Source organism: Pelophylax lessonae (assembly GCF_965119305.1).
Source record: "Pelophylax lessonae genome assembly, chromosome: 1".
Lineage (NCBI taxonomy): Eukaryota > Metazoa > Chordata > Amphibia > Anura > Ranidae > Pelophylax > Pelophylax lessonae.
Genome location: NC_138768.1, coordinates 891786073 through 891806800, shown reverse-complemented (window position 1 = coordinate 891806800; position 20728 = coordinate 891786073). Strand labels below are relative to the sequence as shown.

The following is a 20728-nucleotide window of genomic DNA, read 5'->3' as shown; positions in this document are numbered from 1 at the left end:
CATTTTCCTGGCGTATCATGGCAGCGTACAATGGGAACCAACTCACCATACAGGAGGGTGCAAGAAACATTTTGTAATGGTCAGCAGTGTATTTCTGCATTCCCCAAATGTTACTGTTGTGAGCCGGTTTCACCTAATAAAGTGTAATGAAGGTGTCCTAGGAGGACCGTATAAATGACTTGCAAATATCCTCAGGAGATGCTCGGCACTGCTCTGTCCACAGAGCTGGCACTGTCCTAGATGAATGTCCTCCTAAGTCCTCCGGAACAGGAAGGTCTTGTGAAGAGGAGGCTCTTTGAATGGTCATCTAGGAGGTGACTCTCCATGGTGATGCTGACTGCCCTGCCTTATACCATGCCGGAACCAAGCACAGATTTCAGCTTTCCTGAATGAAAAGGAAGCTGCCAATCAGTCATCAGAGTTACATCAACATCCGAGGCATGAGGTTCTCTCACTAACCAAGAAAGATGGGAAATTGTCTTCTTGTTACAGTGGAAGGAGAAAGATCCCCCATGGGTAAAAAGCAGTCTGGGGTTTTAGGACTGTTCGGTCCGGGTAGAACGTTAGGCAAAGCTCCTTGAGTACAAAGCCTGCAGCTCTGACACCCTTTTCACCGAGGTTGTAGCAACCATAAATATGGTCTTCAGGGTTAGATTGCAGAGTGTAGTCAATTCTGTAGGATAGAAATGAGGCCTTGATAGAGCTGAGGGCCATAAGCAAGTCCCACATAGGGAACAATGGTTTCCAGGCAGGTCTATAACTTCATGTAAGCTTTTTATGAATTGCATCATTAAAGGGTTAAGGAATCCTTAAACCCCTGTAAGTGCAGACAAGGCTGAACTTTTATCATATTTGAACCTAGGCCCCTGTTCAGTCCCAGTTGTAAGAACTGCAGAACCTTGGCTGGTTTAGGTGATAAATGACTCCAGGCTTTTGCTGTGTGAGATCTGCATAATTTACCCATATTCTCTGGTATTATTCATGGAGACCTCTCTGGTTTGACACAAGGCAGTCACTACCTGCACTGAGCACCCTTGACTTGGTAGCCTCCACCTCTCAACTTCCATGCCATCAAAAGAAGTCTCTTGGAGCTGGATGGCAAAACTGGCCATGAGAGAGCAGATCCGTCATAACTGGCAGAGGCAATGGTTACTCAGTGCTCACCTATAGGAGAGAGACACCAGAGCCTCCTAATTGCAATTATTGATACAGGAACTTCCACTGACAGCCTAAGAGTTCTGCCATTCCATTGATGTATAGGCACAGTACAACTCTTTCTTCTCCCATAAAAGGAGTGACTGACAGAAGGACTTTGAATACTACACTCAGTTCAAGAGCAAACTTTGCCTCATAAGCTGAACATCCCATGACCCATGAAGGGGGAGATGATGACCTTGATCAACGCTGCCTGGATGTCTGCGCCTAAATGGTAAATGTTCTGCTTTTAGAAAGCTCCCTCCATCTTGAGGTCCTTGCAGGGCCGTATCCTGCTTGTTCCAGGCAGACGACATATTAGCTTGGCAGGCAATGACTCTCCACCACAAATGCAGCAACTATTAGGGCTGGAAGCCGATGATGTTTGTAAATGGGGAGCAATGATAATGAGTGGAGAGACGATGACCTTCATCAACATTGCCTGGATGTCGGCTCTTAGATGGCGACTTGTCTTCTTCACCTTTAGAGGACTTCCTCCATCTTCAGGTCCTTACAGGGCTGTAGATATCGGCTCTCTTTTTCTCAATCTTCACTACTTACCTAATCCCTATACCTTAAAAGCAATGGGTAGTCTGACTGGGCGACGTTCCCCATAGAAACAGAGCAAGCATTGAGAAGAGGATAGGAAGAGCCAAGGTGAAATCCCATAAACAGCACAGCGATCCCAGAGCAACACTGAGAAGGAGATAGGAAAAGCTCAGGTGAATGCCATAAAAAGGGAAAACATACCGGCAAACAATGACCACATAAACATGATCCAGCATGCATGAGTAGAGAGCTCCACCATGTGCTGCCCAAAAATGCCATAAAAACATTGAAAACGATGACATTTTCCCATTAGTGATGATATCAGTGCCTGAGCATGCTCAGATCGCCATCTTGGAAAAGGGCGAGCCAGGAAACCGGCCACAGGAGCCGCATCACTTCCTGCCTTTCATGCTCAGAGTATACTTGTACTGCTGCAGCCATCTTGGAAATGGGAAACGCCCACAAAAAAAAGAGAAAAGAGGTGAAAAGCAAATGGAAAGCAAAGGGAAAACGCTGTCACTGATGTCAAAGCTCCTCCAGAATGGGGCTCCAACCATAGAGCTCATGTAGAGGCTGCACAGGAAGGACTTCCACCCAGGAGAGGCTGAACCTGGCTGGGGTGACAACCGGTAAGGGATTCCTCGTGTCTCCGGTCCTGATCAGCTGAGGACAAAAAGGAGAATGCTGCGAGCCGGGTCTGCCTTGGATTTATAGTTAACCGGTCCTATCAGGTTGTGGGGGCGGAGCCACAACACATTGTATGCTGCCATGATGCACCAGGAAATATTATTTATAGAAGTTATTGGTAATTATTGCTGTAAATAATATTTATAGAAGATATCGGTGATCATTGCTGTAAATAATATTTATAGAAGATATCAGTAATTATTGCTATAAATAACAATGGTGGAAGGAAATGACACATCTGAGGTCGGTGAAATTCTCCCCGTCATCACAGGAAACCACAGACCAGCAGACAAGACAATCATAGATAATAAAAGACACGGACACTGCGCAGGATCTCGAGCTTTGATTGCTGAATGGGTGACAAGGAAATAGTTACAATCACTACCAATCATTCTGTTGGTAATTGAATAAAAAAGGGTTAAAGTGGTTGTAAACATCTAAAAAGAAAAATGAACAAAGCACATCCCTCTGTAGCAGGGGTCCCCAAACTTTCTGGACAAAGGGACAGTTTACAGTCCTTCAAACTTTAGGGGGTTGGACTGGGGGTCAGTGGCAATATAAACCGTGCCCCATCATTGGTGTCAGTGGGAGGAATAGTGCCCCATCATTGGTGTCAGTGGGAAGAATAGTGCCCCATCATTGGTGTCAGTGGGAAGAATAGTGCCCCATCATTGGTGTCAGTGGGAGGAATAGTGCCCCATCATTGGTGTCAGTGGGAGGAATAGTGTCCCATCATTGGTGTCAGTGGGAGGAATAGTGCCCCATTGTTGGTGTCAGTGGGAGGAATAGAGCCCCATCATTGGTGTCAGTGGGAGGAGTAGTTTCCCATCATTCAGTTTCGGGTGTGGCTGCAGGAAGGTTCTCTGGCTGAGTGTCTGGAGCTGCTCCAGGTGATCTGTTTGAGAGGGGAGTCTGGTAAAATCTCTCCCAGCCCTGCTGGCCCCTATCTGGGGAGGCCATGCAGGCCAGCAGGGCCTCTCCTGCTGGAAGCTCTGAACCATCCCTTGGGCTGACGGATGACATGCCTGCTCCTGGACAAGCCATGGCTGGAGATCTCTCTGCCCCTGGTGAGGATGAGGATACCAAGTCCATTCGGGAGCGAGTGGTGGCCGGGATCAAGGTCCTGAATAGGGAGAGAGACCAGCTCTACAAACTAAGAGCAGAGTTGAAACGCCTGCGAAAGCAACGTGAAGGTTTGCACAGCCGCAACCGTGGATCTATGGATTCGGAAATCCAGTTGGCAAAGGTCCGGGTTCAACACCAGGAAACCATTGTGGCCATGATGGAAAGCAGAGAGGGGCCCTTTAAGGAAAAGTTCTGCAATGACCGCAGGTTTGCAAGGATGGCAAAGATGGAGGTGGAGGAGACCCCCAGTTCTGACCCCCTGACTCCCCAAGGTGAGGTGAGCAGCCCATTGTCTTCTCAGGGCTCAGGAGGCATGATGAAAGTGATCCAGGCAGTGGAGTCTCCATTACGGGCGGATCAGCTGGTGTTTGGTGAGGAGAACTTTCCTGATAATGTGCCTGATAAGGTAAAACCTAGCAAGTCACAAGTGACTGATAAAACTATTTTTGTGCCATTTAACACCTTGGCTAATGCGGATGTTTTGCCCAATGACACCCAGGCTGGTAATTTTGTATCCAGCAATATTTCAGCTGCTGATGTTTCCTTGCAGGAAAAACTGTGTTTAAAAAATGATATTGCAGCAAAGGAACTACAAGAGCCTGAACAACCCATTAACCCCCCTTTTGCTGAGCCCAAGGCTGTTTGTCCAGTCACAGCTGTTGTTCAGGACTCTACACTGCAGCATCAGGCCACCTGTGGTACTACAGCAGAAACTGTGATAATGAATGGTGATTGTAACGATTCTTCTAACGATTTTTCTATTTCAGGTGTTCTGAATAGTGCTGCCAATATGTGTGCAATGGAAAATCCTGCTGGCTCAGTACAAGCAATTAATAATAAGGATAGTAATAGTAATGTACCAGCTAAACTTACATCAGTGTGGTGCCTTGGCCCTGATAAGCCCTCTTTTGCTCAGGTGGTACGCTCTGCACCTGGTAATATTAAGCCAGGGCTGCAGCCAATGAGGCAGAGGCAGAGATTTACACCACAGACTGCCACTTTGAGCACCCCTGGTTCCGGTCTTGGGTCTCTGGCTTCTGCTGGGGGTCCAAGGCGTAATGTAGTCATTCTTAAATGGGAAGGTGGTGCAGTCTCTCCAGCACGGCGTGTGGTGGTGGATAGGATTTTGGAGATGGGCTTTGGGGCGAATGACCTTTATAATCGAAACTAAGGTGACCAGCGCTATGGAATATACAGTGAGTGTAGGTACGGTGTAAGCTGCCAACAACCAAACCCAAAAGGGTTAAAGAGTGAAATATGTGCTAGTGGGGTTGTGAAAGGAGCTACCGTGTTAAAAATACACTTGGTGAATAAATAACGTAAAAAATGTTGAAAGTGCTTGATATTAAATAAATAGATATAATTTATAAAGTGCACATGTGACTCACATGTGAATGACCTTTATGCCCTAATACATGTAGCTGGGAGCCGGGAGTACACAATCAGCTTCACCAGGCCAGAGGGTCTTGACCTGTTCTGGGAACGATATGAGGCTCGGTGCAGGTCAAGACCCGAATGGGAAGATCTGGCACCAGTTGCTGTTTCACAAAGATCAACGGTTAAAAAAATAACCATCATCCTCACTAACGAGAGTGTTCCTGCTCGGGACTTGGAGGTCTGGTTAAGGAACTATGGTGAGGTTTTGACAACGCCAAATAAAATCCTTGATGAACGTGGCATCTGGACTGGGGGTTGGTCAGTAACGGTCAGGTTGGCCAGGGATGGGAATGTTGTCCGTCACCTGCCCTCCTCGGCTTTCATAGGGAGGGATAGGATGACTGTTTTTTATCCTGGTCAGCCAAAGCTGTGTCACCGCTGTGGAGAAAAGGGGCATTTTAGCTCCTCCTGTTCAGCCTTAATATGTTCGGTAGGTCGGGGACAGGGTCATGTGGCCAGGGACTGCACCCAGGCGATAAGGTGCAACCTGTGCCTGCGCCTTGGCCACCCCTACAGCCGATGTCCGGAGGCCTGGCACAATATGGAGAAGGAGGTCGTAGATGAGCTGTTGAGGCTGGACAGGATGGAGGATGAGGCCCCTGGTGTACCATCCTCCTCTGCGGTGACTGACCCCCCAGGTCCTGTTCAGGATCCCTCCCCAGTTTCTGTGGCCAACCCTCCTGTGTCTGTAGGTATTCCTTCTGTGGCTGTCTCTGTGTCCCCCCAGCCTACTGTACCCACTCCTCTTGTGTCAGAACCTTCTAAGTCTGTGCCCCCCGAGTCAGTCTTACCCCATGAGTCTCCTAGGTCTGACTTAAGGGAAGGTCCCCCCCCACCTGGAGCGGTGGCATGTGCCAAAAAGGGTGCTGCTGCTTCTTCTGTTAAGTCTTCTGCGAAGACTTTGAAGAAAAAAAACAAGAGATGAAAACATCTCAGAGTCTGACCTGCAGTACCTGGAGGAGAGAAGGAGGGTTGTGAGGCGGAAGAGACAGGCGGTGAGGACGGAACAGGGACAGGAAGCCCCAGTGTCTGTCCCCAACCGTTCTAGGGCTTCCGCTTGGGATATTTCCTCATCTGGAGCTTCCTCTGAACAAAATTCAGACTCAGAAATGGAGTTGGAGGAGGCCTCAAGAAAAAGAGAGGCTTCTGGTGATGAGCAGCAGAGGGGAGCTAAGAAGAAATCCACCCAATAACCCAAATGGCGGTTCCCCCTCCGTTAAAAGTGGTGACAATAAATGTCGCCAGTATTAAGTCGGTAAGAGCTCGTTCTATGGCCTTCTTTTGTTCAGCCAATTAGATGCTGAAATTTTATTTTTGCAGGAGACTAGGCTCACCTCCTTGGCAGATATTCATATGGCCAAGAGAGAGTGGAGGTATGGTCCATCTTACTGGTCTCTTGCGGCCGAGCCTTACGGCGGGGTGGCGGTGTTGTTTAAAACTGGCATGGTAACTGTCCGGCGGGTTATTGAGGTGGAGATTGGGAGATGTATGGTCTTAGACGTCCTTGTGGGAGGGCAGGACCTGCGCCTAATTAATATTTATGGGCCGCACACAAAGTGGGACAGGAAATGCCTTTTTACAAGGATCAACCCATTTCTTTTTACATCCCGGCAAGTGGTTTTTGGAGGTGACTTTAATACTGTGACTAGGCCCAAGGACAGGAAGGACTTCAATGACAGGCTGGGATATGATAGCGTTTTTTTAAATAGTATGGTTAGGGATGCTGGTCTTGTGGATGTGCACATTAAGCACCTTCCGGATGACACAGGGTTCACCTTTCATCGTGGTAATAGTCAGAGTAGGATAGATAGGTTTTTTTTGAAGGAGGCCTCTGCTTTCTCACCCCCAGTGGTGCAGGCAGTGGAGTTCTCTGATCACTGTATGCTATCTGTGGTCTTGAATGCTTCAGACTTCCCTCAGAGGGGCAAAGGCATCTGGAGATTAAATTCGACTCTCCTTGAGGAAGAACATGTTAGACAATCCTTTGAGGAATTCTTTCAGGCACAGGTGACCATCCTGGACTTTTGTAGCAGCAAGGCTGAGTGGTGGGAGCTGACCAAAAAGAGGATTGCTGGATTCTTCAGGGGCCTAGCCAATAAAAAACAGTTTAATAGATACATGACCTACCAACGTTTGCGGAGGAAGCTGGATATTCTTGTCTCGAGAGGAGGAGATCCTGGGGCAATCTCTGAAGTGAAAATCCTCCTCAGGAAGTGTCAATATGATCGGCATACCTCTTTGGTTCTGGAGCGGGACTATGGGAAATACCACTCGCCTGACCCTTACCAGAACTGCAAACAGGGTGTAGCTGTTAAGATTGTGGTTGGCCTTAAGGATAGTACAGGTTCCTTGACAAAGTCCAGGTCAGGGATCCTGGAGGTCGTGAGGTCTTTTTATGCTGAACTTCTTGGGAGGAAAGAGCTTGACCGAGGCAAGATGGAAAGCTTTTTGGACTCTACTCCAGGTCTAAATGGTGGAGATGTCCCTTTGATGAATTTGACAGAAGAGATCACAGTTGAAGAGGTGACGAGGGCAATTGAACAGCTTGCCATCAAAAAGTCACCTGGACCGGATGGTCTGACGGCTGAGTTTTACAAAGCCTTTAAGTCTATTCTGGCCCCACATTTGGTAGAGATTTTTAACAGTTGTCTTGCTGAGGGGGTGCTTCCCCCTTCCATGAGACACTCAGCTGTGATTCTTCTTTCAAAAGGTAAAGATCCTTCGATGATTGAGAATTGGCGCCCCATCAGCCTTCTCAATGTCGATAGAAAGGTGCTGGCGAAGATACTTTTCTGGCGCCTATCGGCAGTAGCAGAGTCTTTGCTTTCTCGCCATCAGCACTGTTCGATCCAGGGTAGGAGCACCTTCACAGCGGTTTTAGCTGTCCGGGAGGCCTTGGAGCAGTGCAGGGCTACAGGCTGGGGAAAGTATTTACTGGCATTGGATCAGGCAAAGGCTTTCGATCGTGTCAACCATGAGTACCTGTGGTTGCTCTTTAGTAAGTACGGTCTGCCGGGTGGTTTTGTCAATTGGTTAAAAGTCTTGTATAAGGGGGCAGAAAGCTTCCTTCTTGTTAATGGTTGGGTTGGACAGTCCTTTGAGGTTGGTTCTGGGGTGCGCCAGGGTTGTCCCCTGAGTCCCCTGCTCTATGTGTTTGCAATCGACCCCTTCATCAGGAGGCTAGAGAGCAGCATGTTGTGTGGGGTACCAGTGGGAATCCCGGGTGAGCCGCCTTTGAGGGTTGTTGCCTATGCGGATGATGTGTCAGTGATTGTCACTGGGACAGATGAAGCGGAGGAGGTGGTCTCTCTGACATCACGGTACTCTGAAGCATCAGGCTCCAAGATCAATCAGGAAAAGAGTGAAGTTTTTTGGATGGGAAAGGAAGGTGAGGGGTTTGATCTCCCGGACACCTTTCCAGTGCCCCAGGTAAAAATTAAGATATTAGGCATTGAATTTGGACCTGGCGATTATGGCCTCAAAAACTGGGAAGGCAGGCTGGAAGTTGCCAATACTAAGGTGGTCAGCTGGAAGAGATGGAAGTTATCTCTGAGGGAAAGGGTTGATCTGATTAAGACTTACCTGATACCGATCTTCTTGTATGTCAGCCCTGTCTGCATCTTGCCAGTGTTTATCTATGCTAGGATCTATAGTGTGTTCTTCCAGATGCTGTGGGGGAACAGACTGAACCCCATCAAGAGGAATGTCACCTATCTATCCAGGAGGGAGGGTGGCTTAGGTATGGTCAACCCCGTTCTTTTCTTTTCACTGCTATTTCTCAAGTTTAACATTGGTAGTATGCTTGCAGTGGAACCTCCTGGATGGGCAGGCATGTTTAGATCTTGGTTTAGGCCTTTTCTGCGACTTTGGGAAGAAGGTGGCCAAGTGAAGAATCTCAGGGGTCATCGTGGTCAGCTTCCAGCCTATGTCGCTCCGTGTCTGAAGTTGCTGCGGCAGTGGCGACTGTCGGCTGAAGATCTCAGATCCGCTCCGAGGAAAGTCCTTATGAGCCGATTCTTGAGCGAAGACTTTCATGACCCACTGGCCTTAAGGGATTGCCCAGGCCCAATTTTGAGGGAAGGGTTAAGACTGATTAATTTGGCTAGAGTCCCCCTTAAATTCAGGGATCTGGCCTGGTTGTGCTTCCACGGGAGGCTCTATGTTCGGGGCAATTTGAAATTCCGCAGTGGGATGGATCGTGGTTGTCCTCGGGAGGAATGTACAGGTGAGGAGGAGACTATGGACCATTTTCTGCTTCGTTTCCCTTTTAACATAGAGGTGTACAAACAGGTGGGGGGGGGGGGGGGCCTCGGTGTTCCTTTCCTCTCCAGGCTGGGTTATGCTGAGTGGGTGTACGGAGCATTCAATACTGGTGGGGGCTTTTGTTTGAATACACTTTTTTTAGTTAGCTTAGTAGTCCGTTATTACACCTGGAACGCACAGTGTCAGGTCACCCTTCGGCGTAAAATCCTTCCTGTTCAGGTGGTGGTGTGTGACATTCTGCATGAGGTGGGGAAGATTCGGGCGCTTGAGAGAGACAAGTGGGGTCAGAGGGCTTGGCTGAAGGCGTGGAGGGGTTTCAAGCCTCCCTGACTGCCAGGAGTCTCTTTCCCGGGTGTGGCTTTCTGTCTCTTATCACCCTAGATTTTTTTCTTAATGCTCAGTTTTTGATAAATGGCTGCATACATAGGTGATGGGTTGTGCCTCTTAGGACCTCTCTGCTGCTTTATGTAAATAGTTTTCTAAAAATGTTGGAAGTGGATTATGTATATATTGTATATATTCTGCACATGGATGTGTATTCCTTTGTTTTCTGTTGGAATATTGTACTATAGTTATGTTTTTTACTTTTGTATAAAATTTGCTGCTTGATTCTTTTCAATAAAAGATCAATAGTGCCACATCATTGGTGTCAGTGGGAGGAATAGTGCCCCATTGTTTGTGGCAGTGGAAGGAATATCGCCCCATCATTGGTGTCAGTGGGAGGAATAGTGCCCCATCATTGATGTCAGTGGGCGGAATAGTGCCCCATCATTGGTGTCAGTGGGGGGGGGGGGGGATTGTGTCCCATCACTGGTGTCAGTGGGAGGAATAGTGACCCATCATTGGTGGCAGTGGGAGGAATAATACCCCATCATTGGTGGCAGTGGGAAGAATAATACCCCATCATCGATGGCAGTGGGAGGAATAGTGCCCCATCATTGGTGTCAGTGGGAGGAATAGTGTCCCATCATTGGTATCAGTGGGAGGAATACTGCCCCATCATTGGTGGCAGTGGAAGGAATAGTGACCCATCATTGGTGTCAGTGGGAGGAATAGTGCCACATCATTGATGTCAGTGGGCGGAATAGTGCCACATCATTGGTGTCAGTGGGAGGAAAAGTGCCACATCATTGGTGTCAGTGGGAGGACTAGTGCCACATCATTGGTGGCAGTGGAAGGAATAGTGCCCCATCATTGGTGGCAGTGGGAGGAATAGTGCCCCATCATTGGTGGCAGTGGGAGGAATAGTGCCCCATCATTGGTGGCAGTGGGAGGAATAATATCCCATCATTGGTGTCAGTGGGAGGATTAGTGCCACATCATTGGTGTCAGTGGGAGGAATAAAATCTGAGTAGAACCTTAGTGGGCACCATAAGCTCCACCAGCTGCCTGAAAGATGGAACATGTGAAGGATTGAAAATTTGATCCAATCAGTAAAATGTAATATTATCCTGTTCATTATGTATCTGTATGGGACATACCCAACCAAGATAGGGCCTTTTGGAGAGGACAAGCCTCCTAGCCACTGATTATGGCCAATGGAGAGAGCAGATCATTCTATAATGATGGACCACCACTTCATGGATGCTGGGAGCGAGGCTTGGATTATGTCTCTAAATAAGGACAATAAATCTTCCCTTCTGGAGTGGATGGAAATGTGTAGTATTAATCATGTGCAAGGTAATGGTCAGAGGGAATATGGTGGCCTTTCTGCAAACCGAGTTGGAGAGGTTCCTTCACTTGGGATAGAAATATTTATAAACCGTAACCCTCAGGAGATCTATGAAGATAAAATAATTCCACTGTATGAGATTGCTGGGACATTGTATGTCTTCTGATGACGAGTCTAGTGGACAGAATACACGTTTGTGTCTCTCCCATTGGTAATTGGGTCACCTATTCTTTCTGTCTGTCTGCTAGTATTGTGTCCCCTCCACCTTGTTAGCAAACTATTGGGGGGTGTTATATGTTTATGTTGATTAGCTTACGGGTTAATAATATCACTGTCAGCTATTAGTTGCTAGATGTGGATTAGCATATACTATATGTTGGTTGTTTCTTAGTTATGTTATTTATATTCCTGTATGCAGTTTCCTTTGCATACGATAATGTTATCAGGCTCACCTGATCTGGTGTACTATAAATCCTGTGTGAGATTTCAATAAACAGTTTCAGTTACAGAGCACCTAAGCTATTGTCAGATAGTTTCCTGGGTGCTATGCCATATTCCACTATGTTACCAGGTTCCTGGGCCAAGACTAGAGGAAGCTATATCTTGACAGGAGCACCCAAGCCGGGTGCTGGACGGTTCCGGCATATTTTCCTCGCTCTCAGCATCCATTAAGTGGTGGTCCATCATTGGAGAATGATTTTCTCTCTCCATGGGCCATAATCAGTGGGTAGGAGGCTTGCCCCTAATCCTCTCCAAAAGCCCCTGTACCGGTTGGGTCTGTCACAGTGTATAAATCTTCATCTATGTGGATCCCCTCTAGGATCTCATCCCTTCTCATTTTGTTAGACTTGTTTGGCAGAGGTTTGATAAGCACATGCATGGGGGAGGTAGAGGTTCCTGGTTTCTCTGCAAAAAATGAGGTTGGTTTATACAATGGAACTCCTGTCTGTTTCTTGTTCCCCACAATCCAGCTAGATGAAGGTGGAAGGTGCTTTTGGTCCAATCAGTAAATTCGAACATTCCATGGCTCATCCTGTAGCAAACCTTTGGCCATTTGTGTCCCTTCCAGGATCTCAACATTCTCATGTTTATAGGCTCATCTGGCAGAAGAACCCTCAAGCAGGGCTGGCGCAAGGATTTTTAAAACCCTAGGCAAAACCTAATTTTGCTGCCCCCTTCTTGGCTTTGCCCCTGACTCCAGTGGCGGGGGTGGAGATTTTTGCAGCACCTCTCCATTTTTTTCTTCAGCCGTGGTCCACATACCTGTACCTGCACCTCTGTACCCTCCTCCTCCTCGCACCCCTGTTTCCCTCTGTACCCCCCTGCATCTCTGTTCCCCACTGTATCCCACCCACACATCTGTTCCCCTCTGTACCCCCCCCCCAAAATCTGTTATCTGTACCCCCAACCCCCCCTGCACATCTGTTACCCTCTGTACCCATCAATTCCCCCTGCACATCTATTCCCCTCTGTACCCCAAACCCCCAGCACATCTCTTCCCCTGTGTACCCCCAACCCCCCTGCACATCTGTTCCCCTCTGTACCCCCCAACCCCCCCTGCATATGTGTTCCCCTCTGTACCCCCCAACCCCCCCTGCACATCTGTTCCCCTCTGTACCCCTCAACCCCCCCCTGCACATCTGTTCCCCTCTGTACCCCCCAACCCCCTCTGCACATCTGTTCCCCTCTTTACCCCTCAACCCCCCCTGCACATATGTTCCCCTCTGTAGCCCCCAACCCCCCTGCACATCTGTTCCCCTTTGTACCCCCAACCCCCCCTGCACATCTGTTCCCCTCTGTACCCCTCAACCCCCCCTGCACATCTGTTCCCCTCTGTACCCCCAACCCCCCTGCACATCTGTTCCCCTCTGTACCCCCAAACTCCCCTCCTGCACATCTGTTCCCCTCTGTATATATTGCACCATAAACTTGATAGAAGGTTCAAAATTTTTCTTTTTCTTACTTCAGGTGACTGGGTGCAGCACTGAGTGTGCTGCGGGTTCTTCCACTACCTGCGCCAACAGGGAGAGTGGCGCTGCTGCCTATCCTTCCACGATAGATTCCCGATGGTCCAGGAGGTGGGAGGGAGGGGAAATTGCAGACTTACATTCAGGGCTTCCATCTCACCCGCCCCAGCCAGTTCCATGGATCATACAGGCACTTTTGGCCAGCTGCTCTTTGTCCCGGCTCTCTCCCCTCCTCTTCTCACTGCCGCTGCTAGGGTGGCACTGCAGGCTGGCAATAGAGTAAAGTCCTGGCAGGGGAACACTTTGATCCGATGCACAGCCGGCGCTCACAGTGAGAGACCCGGAGAGGTAACTGAGGAAAGGAGACAGAGTTGTACGGGAGGAGAGAGGGCAAAACACTGGAATGGGAGATAGAGAGGGCGAATTATTTGTGCACAGAGTCCGGTACTTGGAACACCGGGGGATGTCTTCACATGCGCATTTTGTCGCCCCCTTACCCTGGCACCCTAGGCAGCTGCCTGACCTGCCTATTGCTGGTGCCGGCCCTGGTGGTATGATAATTTCTCTGTAGGGCCCCAAAAATACTTGCAGCCCTGGACCAGTCCACCCCTGCCAGCGCCGCCCCTGACTATAGTGCACTCTAGGCCGGCGCCTACAGGTAGCGCCAGCCCTGCCCGCAAGAATCCATCAAGTTTGATAACACATAGAGTAGGTGGTACAGGTCACCCATTTCCTATGTCAGATGATGAGGTCAGATCATACAATGGAACTCTTGCCCCTCACAATCCTATTGGGTGGAGGTGGAAGGTCCTCCTGATCCAATCAGTAAATCTGAACATTCAACCACTAATTCTTTATCTGTATAAATCTTTGCTCATTCTCATCCCCTGTAGGATCTCCACAATCTCATATTTGTAGGCTCATATGACAGAGGAACCTCTGATAAACTACAAATGGATTCATGTGGAGGAGATACAAGTCACCTAGTTCCAGAAGATGAAGTCAGGACATACAATGTGACTCGTGTGTGTCTTTCCCTCCCAATCCATCTCAATGGCGGTGGAAGGTCTCTCAGGAGAACCCCCAATAATCAGAGACAAGTTTGGTGAACTTAGATAGACATGGAGTAGAAGATATGGGTCATTCAGTTCCTATGTCAGATGATGAGGTCAGGTCATACAATGGAACTCTTGTCCCTCTCTTGTCCTTCTCAGTCCAACTGGGTCTCATCTAACACAGGGGAGGACTGGGAATTTTTGAACTGGGGAACAAACCCAACCAACTGGCCCATTCTTAGTAGGAACAGATTTCTGTGGGTGGAAGAAAGTTTACTATGCTATGGTGAATGATGTTCCCATAGGACTTGGTTTATTGAGACACTTTTGGACATTTCTCAACATTGGCTTCCTTTGCAGCTCTCTGCAATCAGCCTGACATCTCAGAGCGGCTAAGGAAGTCAGTGCTGGAAGATTTCCATCAGTTACAATGTCTGATCACAGGTCTGACCGGGGGGAGGGAGCTATACAATGCCTACCATGTGTCACTGACTGATTGTCCCACACTAATCAATATCTGATTGATGCAATATCTCTACTCTGACTCTAAAATCAAAATCTATATACAGGGAGAATTATTATTCCTCCGATCATTTACATCTTGGCCCCATAGATAGAGATGTAATAATAATATCGGTGTGTTGTGTCTTCTCAGGGGTCTGCAGGAAGACTCCGCTCTGGGCCTCCATAGTGGATTTCCCTCCTGGATTGGAGACCATAGAGGAGAACAAAGTGGTGAAGGTGTCATGTAAGAAGCAATATGACCCCAGGAATTTCCATCTGACATGTGTGAAGGAGTCCGAAGTCTTCCAGTTTTATCCTCATCCTGAGGCGGCACCGTGTACACGTGAGATCCATTCACTTATTACAGAAGACACGGCTGAGCTACATATATGTTAGTGATCTTCTCTTCTCCTCGCTCAGAAGTTTTCTTTGCTGCTTTCACAATGTTCCCGGGTCTTCAAACAACCGACTCTCATTCTGCAGTTTGGCTCATAAAGTGTCTCTCAGCCCAGAACTGATCCCAACTATCTACAAAGTGGTGATCCATTAACCCTTTCTTCTCCTCAGCCATCTGCCTGCTTTGTGGTTTCCCATCTTCTGCACCTCTGCTCCAGGCCATTCCTTTATTAACCCCTAAGAGTTCTTTGATCATTTTCAGTCTGGCCTTGTTTTACACTGGGCCCCCGTCACCGTCTGTCTCAGTTGTGTCATCAGTGAGGGCCCCAGGAGTGTCCCCATACCCCTACTAGGAGCTCCAGCAAACACATGGTGGTCTGTAGTCCTGACACCTCTTGGTGAGACCCTACTGGTGATTCTACCTCTACTGTCTCATCTCTCCACCCTGCCATCTGTGTGTACCATAGTTTGCTCTTATATTACTCTCACACCTTGTCAGGACTTTGGCATCCCATTATTAACCTTGGGGACCCCCAGTGATGGGCATTGTATCTTCTCTATTCCAGGGAAATGTGGGAGGATGATGGATTCAGGGCAGAATATAAGCATGTATCCAGAGAAGGAATATTATGATCAGGATGAGGAAGTGATGATAACGTGTCCCGCAGGATATTCACCCAATTACAGTAAAATCCGATGTATGAGAGCCAATGGCACCAACATGTGGAATGTGACGGAGGTTTTCTGTATCCTCTCACCAAGTAAGTCAGACTTTTAATTGGCTGAAGCTCAATGGCCAGATGACGCCTTATACCCATAATGACCCCTCACCAACCCGTGTGACAATATGGAGGCTATTTTATTCACTTCCCAAAACTCACCTAAATCCAGTATGGATGAAGCAGTGCAATCAGAGCTTAACCCCTCCCCCCTGTACACGCCCCATGGAGCAGAGCATTCCTTACATGTCTGCTATGGGAATGAAAATTTAGCAATAAATGTCACTACTTAGGCCCAGTTCCCACCTGAGCGATCTTCAGCTCCTAAAACGCTCATCTCTGAAGCTCCAAAATGCCCAACGAGCAAAATCCAATTCAATTCAATGGCCCCGGTTCACATGAGAACGTTTTGTTGCCTGAAGCAAAATGCCTGAGGCTCCATTCACATATTGTCACCCGACGAATCGCCATAAAATCATGCAAACAGAATCATGGGATGCCTGTCTCCCACAAAAAGTACAAGAACCTATTTTGGGCAACAGGCACGATTTTACCGCGATTCGCTGGGTGACAATCGCGGCAAAATTGTGCCATGTTTGGGGTGCCATTGACAGTCACGGGAATCGCACGGACATCCTGCAATGTGCAATGATTCGCGATCCACGGCGCCAATATGTGAACGATCCTTAAACTCAAAAAAGTACATGAGCTTCTTTTTTGGCAGATTTTGGTTAGAGATCAATGCCTGCCTGCAAAAAATGCCTGAAAAAACGCCTGAAAAACGCCCCAAAAAAACGCCTGAAAGCGATACCCTCAGGTGTGAATGGAGCCTCAGGATAAAAAAGTAAAACGCAGGATATTGCTTGGCACAATGTATTTTATATTTTATACAATCCATAGATAGAAAAAAAGTAACAAAACTTAAAAACACCTTTCTTCTATTGTGATGAGAATTCATCTAAAAATATAAATGTTACTTTATTTAGAAAGTAAAACTTTTGTTCTCTGATGTGTCCTCTATAAAATGACACTAATTACAATTCTAGTAATGTTACTTTGTATCTCTCTATCTCCCGTCTGATCAATGTTTATAAACAATGTTACTTTGTATCTCTCTATCTCCCGTCTGATCAATGTTTATAAACAATGTTACTTTGTATCTCTCTATCTCCTGTCTGACCAATGTTTATAAACAATGTTACTTTGTATCTCTCTATCTCCCGTCTGATCAATGTTTATAAACAATGCTACTTTGTATCTCTCTATCTCCCGTCTGATCAATGTTTATAAACAATGTTACTTTGTATCTCTCTATCTCCCGTCTGACCAATGTTTATAAACAATGTTACTTTGTATCTCTCTATCTCCTGTCTGATAAATGTTTATAAACAATGTTACTTCGTATCTCTCTATCTCCTGTCTGATAAATGTTTAGAAACAATGTTACTTTGTATCTCTCTATCTCCTGTCTGATCAATTTAGCTGCAGGTGATTCATTATCTGGTTTCTGGTTCCGTCTCTCATTCTATTTTCTTTCATTCCAGCTTATATTCCATTCATCTCCAATCACTCGATGTCCTGGAAGTGAGTATTGCTTGGATCCGTCATCTATTCCAGCCAATGGGGTCCTGTGTACTCTGCTACTGACTATAGCCCCCCCAACCTCTATGTCTCCAGCTGTTCTAGGAATAAAATGGCCTCAGTGCTTTCTGATTCACCAACATATTGTATCTCCTTCCCTCCTCATATCTGAGGTCACTGTCGGTATATACAATGTAACAGATCTCCTCCCCTCCTCATATCTGAGGTCACTGTCAGTATATACAATGTAACAGATCTCCTCCCCTCCTCATATCTGAGGTCACTGTCAGTGTATACAATGTAACAGATCTCCTTCCCTCCTCATATCTGAGGTCACTGTCGGTATATACAATGTAACAGATCTCCTCCCCTCCCCATATCCGAGGTCACTGTCAGTATATACACTGCACAAAATAATGAAAGGAACACTTTGAAAACACATCAGATCTCAATGTGGAAAAAATCTCATTTTGGATATCTATACTGGTATGGACTGGGTAATGTGTTAGTATCTATACTGGTATGGACTGGGTAATGTGTTAGGATCTATACTGGTATGGACTGGGTAATATGTTAGGATCTATACTGGTATGGACTGGGTAAAGTGTTAGGGATCTATACTGGTATGGACTGGGTAATGTGTTAGGATCTATACTGGTATGGACTGGGTAATGTGTTAGGATCTATACTGGTATGGACTGGGTAAAGTGTTAGGGATCTATACTGATATGGACTGGGTAATGTGTTAGGATCTATACTGATATGGACTGGGTAAAGTGTTAGGGATCTATACTGGTATGGACTGGGTAATGTGTTAGGATCTATACTGATATGGACTGGGTAATGTGTTAGGATCTATACTGGTATGGACTGGGTAATGTGTTAGGATCTATACTGATATGGACTGGGTAATGTGTTAGGATCTATACTGGTATGGACTGGGTAAAGTGTTAGGGATCTATACTGGTATGGACTGGGTAATGTGTTAGGATCTATACTGATATGGACTGGGTAATGTGTTAGGATCTATACTGGTATGGACTGGGTAATGTGTTAGGATCTATACTGGTATGGACTGGGTAATGTGTTAGGGATCTATACTGGTATGGACTGGGTAATGTGTTAGGATTTATACTGGTATGGACTGGGTAATGTGTTAGGGATCTATACTGGCATGGACTGGGTAATGTGTTAGGATCTATACTGGTATGGACTGGGTAATGTGTTAGGGATCTATACTGGTATGGACTGGGTAATGTGTTAGGATTTATACTGATATGGACTGGGTAATGTGTTAGGATCTATACTGATATGGACTGGGTAATGTGTTAGGATCTATACTGGTATGGACTGGGTAATGTGTTAGGATCTATACTGGTATGGACTGGGTAACGTGTTAGGATCTATACTGGTATGGACTGGGTAATGTGTTAGGATCTATACTGGTATGGACTGGGTAATGTGTTAGGATCTATACTGGTATGGACTGGGTAATGTGTTAGGATCTATGCTAGTATAGCAATGTAACAAATCTCCTTCCCATATCTGAAGTCATTGTCAGCATATACAATGTAACAGGCAAAAAAGATACAAAGAAAGGGCACATCGACCTAGCGCATTATCCTCAATAATAGGCTTTATTTATGCAACATGTAAAAAATGGCTACTCACAAACACAGGTGTAAAAATGATCATAAAAGGCTCTGAGGAAGAGGCTAAGCCTCGAAACGCGTCAGCCGTCATCTCATTGGATTATGGACTTTCTTATGGACTATTCCTGACACTGGAGCAATTGAGCCTGTTATGATCATTTTTACACCTGTGTTTGTGAGTAGCCATTTTTTACATGTTGACTAAATAAAGCCTATTATTGAGGATAATGCGCTAGGTCGATGCGCCCTTTCTTTGTTTCTTTTTGCCTGTAGCACCGTTGGACTACCCCAGTCCTCTTTGGGCTGCAAGACCTAGCTATCCAAGACACCAGCTGTAAGTCCCGTGGTGTGCGGTCGGGGAGCTTGGATTCTAAGCGCAGGAGAAGGGTGGTATCACCTTATTGTTTTGGAGCATTATACAATGTAACAGACTGTACAAACTTTCACATTTTTTAGCTTTTTCCACTGCGTGTTTAGCCGTGTTTGCTGTGTTTTTTCATGCAGAAATCTACCTCCCCTTGCCGTGTTTGGGGTGCCATTAATAATGAATGTGTGGGAATGCAGCCTGATTGGCTGGAAATTTCAGAATATAAAAAGAAGTTGATAGTAGAAAGTTCTGATGGTGGAGTAGAGAAGGATGGAATCTGTATTTCTCCACCCTGCTCCATTATATCCTCATTATCTCATACCGACCCCTCGTCTTCTCTCCTCTCTCAGGAATATCTCTCGGTGTCATTCCCCCAATGGCGGTGAAACTGATAACCATTCTGGTGATTCTCGTTGTCAACTTCTCCGTCTTTGTAAAGAGAAGATCTTCATCAGTGGAGGAGAATCCACACAACAGAAAGCCAGGTAATAGCGATACTGGGAAATTCTCTGACTTCCTCTTGGTCTGACCGGTAGAAATGTTATTTTTCCACTTCCTTTATCAGGGTGACAACGCTGTTTGTCTGCGTTTTTTATAACAGCAATATTGATTACTGTACAGTAGGGGAAGGTCCTCTCATTTATCCCTTATTTACAGAACAGAAGCAGGTGAAGATCCACTACAACCTTCACAATGTTGGCTCTGACCTGCGGGACATTTTCCCCCCATTGGCCCTCTTCCTGAGTCCTCCATCCTGAGTCCTCCATCCTGAGTCCCTTGTCTATATGTCTACAGGAAGTCCTGTCCACCTATTTTTGCACCCCTCTCCATTAATGTGCTGAAATTTGTTTTTCTCTCATCAGATGAAGTGAATATGAAATCATCACAGCCGGCAAGGAGCAACCTCTACCATAAGGTGAGACCTCCATTACTGCAACCAATTAGCAGCTGACTTTTCTTTTATAACAATATAAAGTGTAAGAAAACCTGTGATTAGCTATGTGGCCAAATGTAACTAAACTTGGCAGAGCAGAACTGTCTATGGCTTGTCCACAGGACCAATGACCGATATTCTGAGCTCCGGTGAAGGATTTGCAGTGAATATTGCCGGTTTATGAGTTCAGGAAGGATTCGGGCTCAGTTGTTCATCAATTGATCCCATAGACACCAATCACTCTGTCTGATCACCGGTCCGGGCCCCGCATTTACTAACACTTACATACTGATAAGAAGATTACAGGAGATTCTCATAGTGGAAGGTCAATGAGGTCCACAGATTGGGAGGAAAGTGTTCATGACGGAGAACTCACATTATATAGAGAGCTCAGGATGAAAAATATTCTCATGAGATACAGACAGCCATAACATGGCCTTCACCATGGGGCTCACCCAGGGCCTTCACCATGGGGCTCACCCAGGGCCTTCACCATGGGGCTCACCCAGGGCCTTCACCATGGGGCTCACCCAGGGCCTTCACTTTGGGGCTCACCCAGGGCCTTCACCATGGGGCTCACCCAGGGCCTTCACCATGGGGCTCACCCAGGGCCTTCACCATGGGGC

The 20728-nt window shown here is 46.8% G+C and overlaps 1 protein-coding gene across 1 annotated transcript in view; it reads left to right on the top strand.

Annotated features, from left to right (window-relative positions):
- LOC309550882 (uncharacterized protein) overlaps positions 1–20728 on the top strand; it is a 110779-nt gene that overhangs the window by 83595 nt on the left and 6456 nt on the right. The window contains exons 6-9 of the mRNA XM_082251258.1: positions 14605–14796; positions 15416–15610; positions 19519–19653; positions 20032–20084. Of these exons, the coding sequence (XP_082107384.1) occupies positions 14605–14796; positions 15416–15610; positions 19519–19653; positions 20032–20084 (575 nt within the window). The remainder of the gene's footprint in view (positions 1–14604; positions 14797–15415; positions 15611–19518; positions 19654–20031; positions 20085–20728) is intronic.